We start from the raw sequence: 13211 nt of genomic DNA, 5'->3' as shown, positions 1-13211 counted from the left end.
TAACCCACTTACTGTCTCCTGCCACCCACCTAACCCACTTTTTGTCTCTTGTCACCTACCTAACCCACTTACTGTATCCTGCCACCCATCTTACCCACTTGCTGTCTTCTGTGACCCACATAAACCACCTACTGCCTACTGCCTCCCACCTTACCCACTTACTGCCTCCTCCCTCCCACTTAAGCCACTTACTGCCTCCTCCCTCCCACTTAAGCCACTTACTGTCTCCTCCCTCCCACTTAAGCCACTTACTGTCTCCTCCCTTCCACTTAATCCACTTACTGTCTCCTCCCTCCCACTTAAGCCACTTACTGTCTCCTCCCTCCCACTTAAGCCACTTACTGTCTCCTGCCACCCACCTAATCCACGTACTGTCTCCTGCCACCCACCTAACCTATGTACTGTCTCGTACCACCCACCTAACCTATGTACTGTCTCCTGCCACCCACCTAACCCACTTACTATGTCCTGCCACCCACCTAACACACTTACTGTCTCCTGCCACCCACCTAACCCACCCACTGCCTCCTGCCTCCCACCTACTGACTCCTGCCACCCTCCTTACCCATCTACTGCCTCTTGCTTCCCACTTTACCCACTTACTGTCTCTTGCCATCCACCTACTGTATCCTGACACCTACCTTACCCACCTACTATCTCCAGCCACCCACCTGACTCTAACTCAGAGGCATTGGTCATCTGACTAAGGGAGCCAGCTGTCACTGACTCACAGCTGTCACTGACTCACAGTTGTCACTGACTCACAGCTGTCACTGACTCACTGTTGTCACTGGCTCACAGCTGTCACTTACTCACAGTTGTCACTGACTCACAGCTGTCACTGACTCACAGTTGTCCCTGACTCACAGCTGTCACTGACTCACAGTTGTCACTGACTCACAGCTGTCCCTGACTCACAGTTGTCACTGACTCACAGCTGTCACTGACTCACAGTTTTCACTGAGTCACAGTTTTCACTGAGTCACAGTTGTCACTGAGTCGCAGCTGTCACTGACTCACAGCTGTCACTGACTCACAGTTGTCACTGACTCACAGCTGTCCCTGACTCACAGCTGTCACTGACTCACAGCTGTCACTGACTCACAGTTGTCACTGACTCACAGCTGTCCCTGACTCACAGTTGTCACTGACACACAGCTGTCACTGACTCACAGCTGTCCCTGACTCACAGTTGTCACTGACTCACAGCACTGACTCACAGCTGTCACTTACTCACAGTTGTCACTGACTCACAGCTGTCACTGACTCACTGTTGTCACTGGCTCACAGCTGTCACTTACTCACAGTTGTCACTGAGTCACAGTTGTCACTGACTCACAGCTGTCAATGATTCACAGCTGTCCCTGACTCACAGCTGTCACTGACTCACATCTGTCACTGACTCACAGCTGTCACTGACTCAGTTGTCACTGAGTCACAGTTGTCACTGGCTCACAGCTGTCACTGACTCACAGCTGTCACTGACTCAGTTGTCACTGAGTCACAGTTGTCACTGACTCACAGCTGTCCCTGACTCAGCTCTTCCTAACTCACAGTTGTCCTTGACTCACAGCTCTTCCATACACACCTATCTTTGACGTACAGGTGTTCCTGACTCACAGGTGTTCCTGACACACCTATCTTTGACGTACAGGTGTTCCTGACACACCTATCTTTGACTCACAGGTGTTCCTGACTCACAGTTGTCCTTGACTCACAGCTGTTCTTGACTTATAGCTGTTCATGACTCACAGCTGTTCATGACTCACAGCTGTTCATGACTCACAGCTGTTCATGACTCACAGCTATCCATAACTCACAGCTGTTCATAACCCACAGCTGTTCATGACTCACAGCTGTCCATAACTCACAGCTGTTCATGACTCACAGCTGTTCATGACTCACAGCTGTCCATAACTCACAGCTGTTTATGACTCACAGCTGTTCATGACTCAGAGCTGTCCATGACTCACAGCTGTTCATGACTCACAGCTGTCCATGACTCACAGCTGTTCATGACTCACAGCTGTTCATGACTCACAGCTGTCCATGACTCACAGCTGTTCATGACTCACAGCTGTTCATGACTCACAGCTTTCCATGACTCACAGCTGTTCATGACTCACAGCTGTTCATGACTCACAGCTGTCCATGACTCACAGCTGTTCATGACTCACAGCTGTCCATGACTCACAGCTGTTCATGACTCACAGCTGTTCATGACTCACAGCTGGTCATGACTCACAGCTGTTCATGACTCACAGCTGTTCATGACTCACAGCTGGTCATGACTCACAGCTGTTCATGACTCACAGCTGTCCATAACTCACAGCTGTTCATGACTCACAGCTGTCCATGACTCACAGCTGTCCATAACTCACAGCTGTTCATGACTCACAGCTGTTCATGACTCACAGCTGTCCATAACTCACAGCTGTTCATGACTCACAGCTGTTCATGACTCACAGCTGGTCATGACTCACATCTGGTCATGACTCACAGCTGTTTATGACTCACAGCTGTTCATGACTCACAGCTGGTCATGACTCACAGCTGTTCATGACTCACAGCTGGTCATGACTCACATCTGGTCATGACTCACAGCTGTTCATGACTCACAGCTGTTCATGACTCACAGCTGGTCATGACTCACAGCTGTTCATGACTCACAGCTGGTCATGACTCACATCTGGTCATGACTCAGCTGTTCATGACTCACAGCTGGTCATGACTCACAGCTGTTCATGACTCAGCTGGTCATGACTCACAGCTGTTCATGACTCACAGCTGTTCATGACTCACAGCTGTTCCTAACACTCTCCTGATCTCTTGCAGGGTTACCATGTGGTGCCCTGGGTCAGGGTAGTACGATAGCTGGTCATCTTATCCTAACGTGGCCTGGGTCAGGTTATTACGATAGCTGGTCATCTTATCCTAACGTGGCCTGGGTCAGGTTATTACGATAGCTGGTCATCTTATCCTAACGTGGCCTGGGTCAGGTTAGTACGATAGCTGGTCATCTTATCCTAACGTGGCCTGGGTCAGGTTAGTACGATAGCTGGTCATCTTATCCTAACGTAGCCTGGGTCAGGTTAGTACGATAGCTGGTCATCTTATCCTAACGTGGCCTGGGTCAGGTTAGTACGATAGCTGGTCATCTTATCCTAACGTGGCCTGGGTCAGGTTAGTACGATAGCTGGTCATCTTATCCTAACGTGCCTGGGTCAGGTTAGTACGATAGCTGGTCATCTTATCCTAACGTGGCCCTGGGTCAGGTTAGTACGATAGCTGGTCATCTTATCCTAACGTGGCCTGGGTCAGGTTAGTACGATAGCTGGTCATCTTATCCTAACGTGGCCTGGGTCAGGTTAGTACGATAGCTGGTCATCTTATCCTAACGTGGCCTGGGTCAGGTTAGTACGATAGCTGGTCATCTTATCCTAACGTGGCCTGGGTCAGGTTAGTACGATAGCTGGTCATCTAACGTGGCCTGGGTCAGGTTAGTACGATAGCTGGTCATCTTATCCTAACGTGGCCTGGGTCAGTTAGTACGATAGCTGGTCATCTTATCCTAACGTGGCCTGGGTCAGGTTAGTACGATAGCTGGTCATCTTATCCTAACGTGGCCTGGGTCAGGTTAGTACGATAGCTGGTCATCTCATCCTAACGTGGCCTGGGTCAGGTTAGTACGATAGCTGGTCATCTTATCCTAACGTGGCCTGGGTCAGGTTAGTACGATAGCTGGTCATCTAACGTGGCCTGGGTCAGGTTAGTACGATAGCTGGTCATCTAACGTGGCCTGGGTCAGGTTAGTACGATAGCTGGTCATCTTATCCTAACGTGGCCTGGGTCAGGTTAGTACGATAGCTGGTCATCTTATCCTAACGTGGCCTGGTCAGGTTAGTACGATAGCTGGTCATCTAACGTGGCCTGGGTCAGGTTAGTACGATAGCTGGTCATCTTATCCTAACGTGGCCTGGGTCAGGTTAGTACGATAGCTGGTCATCTTATCCTAACGTGGCCTGGGTCAGGTTAGTACGATAGCTGGTCATCTTATCCTAACGTGGCCTGGGTCAGGTTAGTACGATAGCTGGTCTTATCTAACGTGCCTGGGTCAGGTTAGTACGATAGCTGGTCATCTTATCCTAACGTGGCCTGGGTCAGGTTAGTACGATAGCTGGTCATCTAACCTAACGTGGCCTGGGTCAGGTTAGTACGATAGCTGGTCATCTAACGTGGCCTGGGTCAGGGTAGTACGATAGCTGGTCATCTTATCCTAACGTGGCCTGGGTCAGGTTAGTACGATAGCTGGTCATCTTATCCTAACGTGGCCTGGGTCAGGTTAGTACGATAGCTGGTCATCTTATCCTAACGTGGCCTGGGTCAGGGTAGTACGATAGCTGGTCATCTAACGTGGCCTGGGTCAGGTTAGTACGATAGCTGGTCATCTAACTGCCTGGTAACGTGGCCTGGGTCAGGGTAGTACGATAGCTGGTCATATAACGTGGCCTGGGTCAGGTTAGTACGATAGCTGGTCATCTAACTTGTCCTGGGTCAGGTTAGTACGATAGCTGGTCATCTAACTTGTCCTGGGTCAGGTTAGTACGATAGCTGGTCATCTAACGTTGCTTGGGTCAGGTTAGTACGATAGCTGGTCATGTAACGTGGCCTGGGTCAGGTTAGTACGATAGCTGGTGATCTAACTTGTCCTGGGTCAGGTTAGTACGATAGCTGGTCATCTAACTTGTCCTGGGTCAGGGTAGTACGATAGCTGGTCATCTAACGTTGCCTGGGTCAGGTTAGTACGATAGCTGGTCATCTTATCCTAACGTGGCCTGGGTCAAGTTAGTACGATAGCTGGTCATCTAACTTGTCCTGGGTCAGGTTAGTGCGATAGCTGGTCATGTAACTTGTCCTAGGTCAGGTTAGTACGATAGCTGGTCATCTAACTTGTCCTGGGTCAGGTTAGTACGATAGCTGGTCATGTAACGTGGCCTGGGTCAGGTTAGTACGATAGCTGGTCATCTAATTTGTCCTGGGTCAGGTTAGTACGATAGCTGGTCATCTAACTTGTCCTGGGTCAGGTTAGTACGATAGCTGGTCATCTAATGTGGCCTGGGTCAGGTTAGTACGATAGCTGGTCATCTTATCCTAACGTGGCCTGGGTCAGGTTAGTACGATAGCTGGTCATCTAACTTGTCCTGGGTCAGGTTAGTACGATAGCTGGTCATCTAATGTGGCCTGGGTCAGGTTAGTACGATAGCTGGTCATCTAACTTGTCCTAGGTCAGGTTAGTACGATAGCTGGTCATCTAACGTGGCCTGGGTCAAGTTAGTACGATAGCTGGTCATCTAACTTGTCCTGGGTCAGGTTAGTACGATAGCTGGTCATGTAACTTGTCCTGGGTCAGGTTAGTACGATAGCTGGTCATGTAACTTGTCCTGGGTCAGGTTAGTACGATAGCTGGTCATCTAACGTGGCCTGGGTCAAGTTAGTACGATAGCTGGTCATCTAACTTGTCCTGGGTCAGGTTAGTACGATAGCTGGTCATCTAACTTGTCCTGGGTCAGGTTAGTACGATAGCTGGTCATGTAACTTGTCCTGGGTCAGGTTAGTGCGATAGCTGGTCATCTTATCCTAACGTGGCCTGGGTCAGGTTAGTACGATAGCTGGTCATGTAACTTGTCCTGGGTCAGGTTAGTGCGATAGCTGGTCATCTAACGTGGCCTGGGTCAGGTTAGTACGATAGCTGGTCATCTAACGTGGCCTGGGTCAGGTTAGTACGATAGCTGGTCAACACACCATTAGCCACAAGAGTTATACATAACAAGTGTTGTATATATGCCAACTGTGTTATATAAATATGGAAAGTGTGTTCTAACATGTTATATGAGTGAACAAAGAAAGACTATGCATGACCATGTTTTTTGTCCTTTGTTATAACTAACAACAACAAAACTTCAAAGGTTTTGAAATAATTGATATATTGGAAGTATGTGGCAACCCCCCAGCTACCTGGGCAGTCTGATCTGCCCACAACATAACACACCTCACTCCTGACACTATCATGATGACCACCTGCAGCTGGTAGAGGTAGGATAATGACCACCTGCAGGTGGTAGAGGTAAGATGATGACCAGCTGGAGGTGGTAGAGGTAAGATGATGACCAGCTGCAGGTGGTAGAGGTAGGATAATGACCACCTGCAGCTGGTAGAGGTAGGATGATGACCAGCTGCAGGTGGTAGAGGTAGGATGATGACCAGCTGCAGGTGGTAGAGGTAAGATGATGACCAGCTGGAGGTGGTAGAGGTAGGATGATGACCAGCTGCAGGTGGTAGAGGTAAGATGATGACCACCTGCAGGTGGTAGAGGTAAGATGATGACCAGCTGGAGGTGGTAGAGTAGGATATGACCAGCTGGAGGCATTAGAGGTAGGATGATGACCAGCTGCAGGCTGGTAGAGGTAGGATGATGACCAGCTGAAGGTGGTAGAGGTAAGATGATGACCAGCTGGAGGTGGTAGAGGTAAGATGATGACCAGCTGGAGGTGGTAGAGGTAAGATGATGACCAGCTGAGGTGGTAGATGTAGGATGATGACCAGCTGGAGGTGGTAGAGGTAAGATGATGACCAGCTGGAGGTGGTAGAGGTAAGATGATGACCAGCTGAAGGTGGTAGATGTAAGATGATGACCAGCTGGAGGTGGTAGAGGTAAGATGATGACCAGCTGGAGGTGGTAGAGGTAAGATGATGACCAGCTGAAGGTGGTAGAGGTAAGATGATGACCAGCTGGAGGTGGTAGAGGTAAGATGATGACCAGTTGGAGGTGGTAGAGGTAAGATGATGACCAGCTGAAGGTGGTAGAGGTAAGATGATGACCAGCTGAAGGTGGTAGAGGTATGATGACCAGCTGGAGGTGGTAGAGGTAAGATGATGACCAGTTGGAGGTGGTAGATGTAAGATGATGACCAGCTGAAGGTGGTAGAGGTAGGATGATGACCAGCTGGATGTGGTAGAGGTAAGATGATGAGCAGCTGGAGGTGGTAGAGGTAAGATGATGACCAGCTGGAGGTGGTAGAGGTAGGATGATGACCAACTGAAGGTGGTAGAGGTAAGATGATGAGCAGCTGGAGGTGGTAGAAGTAAGGTGATGACCATCTGGAGGTGGTAGAGGTAGGATGAGGACCAGCTGGAGGTGGTAGGGGTAAGATGTCCAGCTGGAGGTGGTAGAGGTAGGATGATGACCAGCTGGAGGTGGTAGATGTAAGATGACGACCAGCTGGAGGTGGTACGGGTAAGATGATGACCAGCTGGAGGTGGTAGATGTAAGATGATGAGCAGCTGGAGGTGGTAGAGGTAAGATGATGACCAGCTGGAGGTAGTAGAGGTAGGATGATGACTAGCTGGAGGTGGTAGAGGTGAGATGATGACCAGCTGGAGGTGGTAGAAGTAAGATGATGACCAGCTGGAGGTGGTAGAAGTAAGATGATGACCAGCTGGATGTGGTAGAAGTAAGATGATGACCAGCTGGAGGTGGTAGAGGTAAGATGATGACCAGCTGGAGGTGGTAGAAGTAAGATGATGACCAGCTGGAGGTGGTATATGTAAGATGCTAACCAGCTGGAGGTGGTAGAGGTAAGATGATGACCAGCTGGATGTGGTAGAAGTAAGATGATGACCAGCTGGATGTGGTAGAAGTAAGATGATGACCAGCTGGAGGTGGTAGAGGTAGAATGATGACCAGCTGGAGGTGGTAAAGGTACGATGATGACCATCTGGATGTGGTAGGGGTAAGATGATCAGCTGGAGGTGGTAGAAGTAAGATGATGACCAGCTAGAGGTGGTAGAGTTAAGATGATGACCAGCTGGAGGTGGTATATGTAAGATGCTAACCAGCTGGAGGTGGTAGAAGTAAGATGATGAGCAGCTGGAGGTGGTAGAAGTAAGATGATGAGCAGCTGGAGGTGGTAGAGTTAAGATGATGACCAGCTGGAGGTGGTAGGGGTAAGATGATGACCAGCTGGAGGTGGTAGAGGTAAGATGATGACCAGCTGGAGGTGGTAGGGGTAAGATGATGACCAGCTGGAGGTGGTAGAAGTAAGATGATTACCAGCTGGAGGTGGTAGAGGTAAGATGATGACCAGCTGGAGGTGGTAGAGGTAAGATGATGACCAGCTGGAGGTAGTAGGGGTAAGATGATGACCAGCTGGGGGTGGTCAATCAGTGTACCAGCTTGACTAACAGTAGTTGGTAGTGCCTTGTACCAGCTGGACTAACAGTGATAGGTTGTTGTAATGCACCAGCTGGACAAACAGTAGTCTGTGGTGTTGCAATGCACCAACTGTACTAATAATAGTTGGTTGTGTTTAAGTGCTCCAGCTGGAATAACAGTGGCTGGTTTTCTCAGAATGCACCAGCTGGTCTAACAGTGGCTGGTTTTCTTGCAGTGCACCATCTGGACAAACAGTGGCTGGTTTTCTTAGTAAACCAGCTGGACTAACAGTGGCTGGATATCTTGCAGTGCACCAGCTGGACTAACAGTGGCTGGTTTTCTTGCAGTGCACCATCTGGACAAACAGTGGCTGGTTTTCTTAGTGCACCAGCTGACTAACAGTTGCTGGATATCTTGCAGTGCACCAGCTGGACTAATAGTGCTGGTTACCTTACAGTGCACCAGCTGGACTAACTGGCTGGATATCTTGCAGTGCACCAGCTGGACTAATAATGGCTGGTTTTCTTAAGTGTACCAGCTGGACAAACAGTGGCTGGTTTTCTTGCAGTACACCAGCTGGACAAACAGTGGCTGGTTTTCTTGCAGTACACCAGCTGGACTAATAATGGCTGGTTTTCTTGCAGTGTACCAGCTGGACTAATAATGGCTGGTTTTCTTGCAGTGTACCAGCTGGACTAACAGTGGCTGGTTTTCTTGCAGTGCACCAGCTGGACTAACAGTGGCTGGTTTTCTTGCAGTGCACCAGCTGGACTAACAGTGGCTGGTTTTCTTGCAGTGCACCAGCTGGACTAATAGTGCTGGTTACCTTACAGTGCACCAGCTGGACAAACAGTGGCTGGATATCTTGCAGTGCACCAGCTGGACTAGTAGTGCTGGTTACCTTACAGTGCACCAGCTGGACAAACAGTTGCTGGATATCTTGCAGTGCACCAGCTGGACTAATAGTGCTGGTTACCTTACAGTGCACCAGCTGGACTAACTGGCTGGATATCTTGCAGTGCACCAGCTGGACTAATAGTGCTGGTTACCTTAAGTGCACCAGCTGGACTAACTGACTGGATATCTTGCAGTGCACCGGCTGGACTAACAGTGGCTGGTGTTCTTACAGTGCACCAGCTGGACTAACAGTGGCTGGTTTTCTTACAGTGCACCAGCTGGACTAACAGTGGCTGGTTTTCTTACAGTGCACCAGCTAGTCTAACAGTGGCTGGTTTTCTTACAGTGCATCAGCTGGGCTAACTGGCTGGATATCTTGCAGTGCACCAGCTGGACTAATAATGGCTGGTTTTCTTACAGTGCACCAGCTGGACGGACCGACGCTCCACCTGAGGCACGTCAGCAGGACCAACATGGGTGCCTACTTGTGCATCGCCTCCAACGGTGTACCGCCCTCAGTCAGCAAGAGGATTACCTTGGACGTGGAGTGTGAGTACTGGGTGGAGGATTACCTTGGACGTGGAGTGTGAGTACTGGGTGGAGGATTACCTTGGACGTGGAGTGTGAGTACTGGGTGGAGGATTACCTTGGACGTGGAGTGTGAGTACTGGGTGGAGGATTACCTTGGACGTGGAGTGTGAGTACTGGGTGGAGGATTACCTTGGACGTGGAGTGTGAGTACTGGGTGGAGGATTACCTTGGACGTGGAGTGTGAGTACTGGGTGGAGGATTACCTTGGACGTGGAGTGTGAGTACTGGGTGGAGGATTACCTTGGACGTGGAGTGTGAGTACTGGGTGGAGGATTACCTTGGACGTGGAGTGTGAGTACTGGGTGGAGGATTACCTTGGACGTGGAGTGTGAGTACTGGGTGGAGGATTACCTTGGACGTGGAGTGTGAGTACTGGGTGGAAGGACAGGTGGGTGGAATCCCTAATACACACCTAACCCTGCACTAACCCTAACACCCAGCAGTATCACCATCTAACACACACCTAACGTGACCCTAACACCTAGCAGTATCACCATCTAACACACACCTAACGTGACCCTAACACCCAGCAGTATCACCATCTAACACACACCTAACGTGACCCTAACACCTAGCAGTATCACCATCTAACACACACCTAACGTGACCCTAACACCCAGCAGTATCACCATCTAACACACACCTAACGTGACCCTAACACCTAGCAGTATCACCATCTAACACACACCTAACGTGACCCTAACACCCAGCAGTATCACCATCTAACACACACCTAACGTGACCCTAACACCTAGCAGTATCACCATCTAACACACACCTAACGTGACCCTAACACCCAGCAGTATCACCATCTAACACACACCTAACGTGACCCTAACACCCAGCAGTATCACCATCTAACACACACCTAACGTGACCCTAACACCTAGCAGTATCACCATCTAACACACACCTAACGTGACCCTAACACCCAGCAGTATCACCATCTAACACACACCTAACGTGACCCTAACACCCAGCAGTATCACCATCTAACACACACCTAACGTGACCCTAACACCCAGCAGTATCACCATCTAACACACACCTAACGTAACCCTAACACCCAGCAGTATCACCATCTAACACACACCTAACGTGACCCTAACACCCAGCAGTATCACCATCTAACACACACCTAACGTGACCCTAACACCTAGCAGTATCACCATCTAACACACACCTAACGTAACCCTAACACCCAGCAGTATCACCATCTAACACACACCTAACGTGACCCTAACACCCAGCAGTATCACCATCTAACACACACCTAACGTGACCCTAACACCTAGCAGTATCACCATCTAACACACACCTAACGTGACCCTAACACCCAGCAGTATCACCATCTAACACACACCTAACGTGACCCTAACACCCAGCAGTATCACCATCTAACACACACCTAACGTAACCCTAACACCCAGCAGTATCACCATCTAACACACACCTAACGTGACCCTAACACCCAGCAGTATCACCATCTAACACACACCTAACGTGACCCTAACACCTAGCAGTATCACCATCTAACACACACCTAACGTAACCCTAACACCCAGCAGTATCACCATCTAACACACACCTAACGTGACCCTAACACCCAGCAGTATCACCATCTAACACACACCTAACGTGACCCTAACACCCAGCAGTATCACCATCTAACACACACCTAACGTGACCCTAACACCCAGCAGTATCACCATCTAACACACACCTAACGTAACCCTAACACCCAGCAGTATCACCATCTAACACACACCTAACGTGACCCTAACACCCAGCAGTATCACCATCTAACACACACCTAACGTAACCCTAACACCCAGCAGTATCACCATCTAACACACACCTAACGTGACCCTAACACCTAGCAGTATTAACACGTGTTACCGGCTGGCCATCCAGTCGCTCCACAGATGCACGTGCCCAACCAGCTGGTGGGGGCGCCTCTGGCCACTGAAGTCCACCTCGAATGCTTCGTGGAAGCTCACCCTCGCGCCATTACCTACTGGGAATTTCGTGACGCAATGGTCATGAATACATCAAGGGTCACAACCCACACACTCGAGGACAAGTACAAGATCCACATGGTGCTCCACATCAGGGGTGAGTACTGTGGTAGTGACTGGTGCTCCACATCAGGGGTGAGTACTGTGGTAGTGACTGGTGCTCCACATCAGGGGTGAGTACTGTGGTAGTGACTGGTGCTCCACATCAGGGGTGAGTACTGTGGTAGTGACTGGTGCTCCACATCAGGGGTGAGTACTGTGGTAGTGACTGGTGCTCCACATCAGGGGTGAGTACTGTGGTAGTGACTGGTGCTCCACATCAGGGGTGAGTACTGTGGTAGTGGCTGGTGCTCCACATCAGGGGTCAGTACTGTGGTAGTGACTGGTGCTCCACATCAGGGGTGAGTACTGTGGTAGTGGCTGGTGCTCCACATCAGGGGTCAGTACTGTGGTAATGACTGGTGCTCCACATCAGGGGTCAGTACTGTGGTAATGACTGGGGCTCCACATCAGGGGTGAGTACTGTGGTAGTGACTGGTGCTCCACATCAGGGGTGAGTACTGTGGTAGTGACTGGTGCTCCACATCAGGGGTCAGTACTGTGGTAGTGGCTGGTGCTCCACATCAGGGGTCAGTACTGTGGTAGTGACTGGTGCTCCACATCAGGGGTGAGTACTGTGGTAATGACTGGGGCTCCACATCAGGGGTGAGTACTGTGGTAGTGACTGGTGCTCCACATCAGGGGTGAGTACTGTGGTAGTGACTGGTGCTCCACATCAGGGGTCAGTACTGTGGTAGTGGCTGGTGCTCCACATCAGGGGTGAGTACTGTGGTAGTGACTGGTGCTCCACATCAGGGGTGAGTACTGTGGTAGTGACTGGTGCTCCACATCAGGGGTGAGTACTGTGGTAGTGACTGGTGCTCCACATCAGGGGTGAGTACTGTGGTAGTGACTGGTGCTCCACATCAGGGGTCAGTACTGTGGTAGTGACTGGTGCTCCACATCAGGGGTGAGTACTGTGGTAGTGACTGGTGCTCCACATCAGGGGTGAGTACTGTGGTAGTGACTGGTGCTCCACATCAGGGGTGAGTACTGTGGTAGTGACTGGTGCTCCACATCAGGGGTGAGTACTGTGGTAGTGACTGGTGCTCCACATCAGGGGTGAGTACTGTGGTAGTGACTGGTGCTCCACATCAGGGGTGAGTACTGTGGTAGTGACTGGTGCTCCACATCAGGGGTGAGTACTGTGGTAGTGACTGGTGCTCCACATCAGGGGTGAGTACTGTGGTAGTGACTGGTGCTCCACATCAGGGGTGAGTACTGTGGTAGTGACTGGTGCTCCACATCAGGGGTGAGTACTGTGGTAGTGACTGGTGCTCCACATCAGGGGTGAGTACTGTGGTAGTGACTGGTGCTCCACATCAGGGGTGAGTACTGTGGTAGTGACTGGTGCTCCACATCAGGGGTGAGTACTGTGGTAGTGACTGGTGCTC

At 50.4% G+C, this 13211-nt stretch overlaps 1 protein-coding gene across 2 annotated transcripts in view; it reads left to right on the top strand.

Annotated features, from left to right (window-relative positions):
* Positions 1–13211, top strand: part of LOC139767393 (lachesin-like) — a 363934-nt gene that overhangs the window by 334422 nt on the left and 16301 nt on the right. For both annotated transcript variants that reach the window (XM_071696730.1, XM_071696729.1), the window contains 2 exons: positions 9530–9658; positions 11615–11815. In XM_071696730.1, the coding sequence (XP_071552831.1) occupies positions 9530–9658; positions 11615–11815 (330 nt within the window). The remainder of the gene's footprint in view (positions 1–9529; positions 9659–11614; positions 11816–13211) is intronic.

Source organism: Panulirus ornatus, chromosome 61 (assembly GCF_036320965.1).
Source record: "Panulirus ornatus isolate Po-2019 chromosome 61, ASM3632096v1, whole genome shotgun sequence".
NCBI classification, from domain to species: Eukaryota; Metazoa; Arthropoda; class Malacostraca; order Decapoda; family Palinuridae; genus Panulirus; species Panulirus ornatus.
Note: the sequence above shows the minus strand (reverse complement) of the source record. Positions and strands in the feature narration are given on the sequence as shown.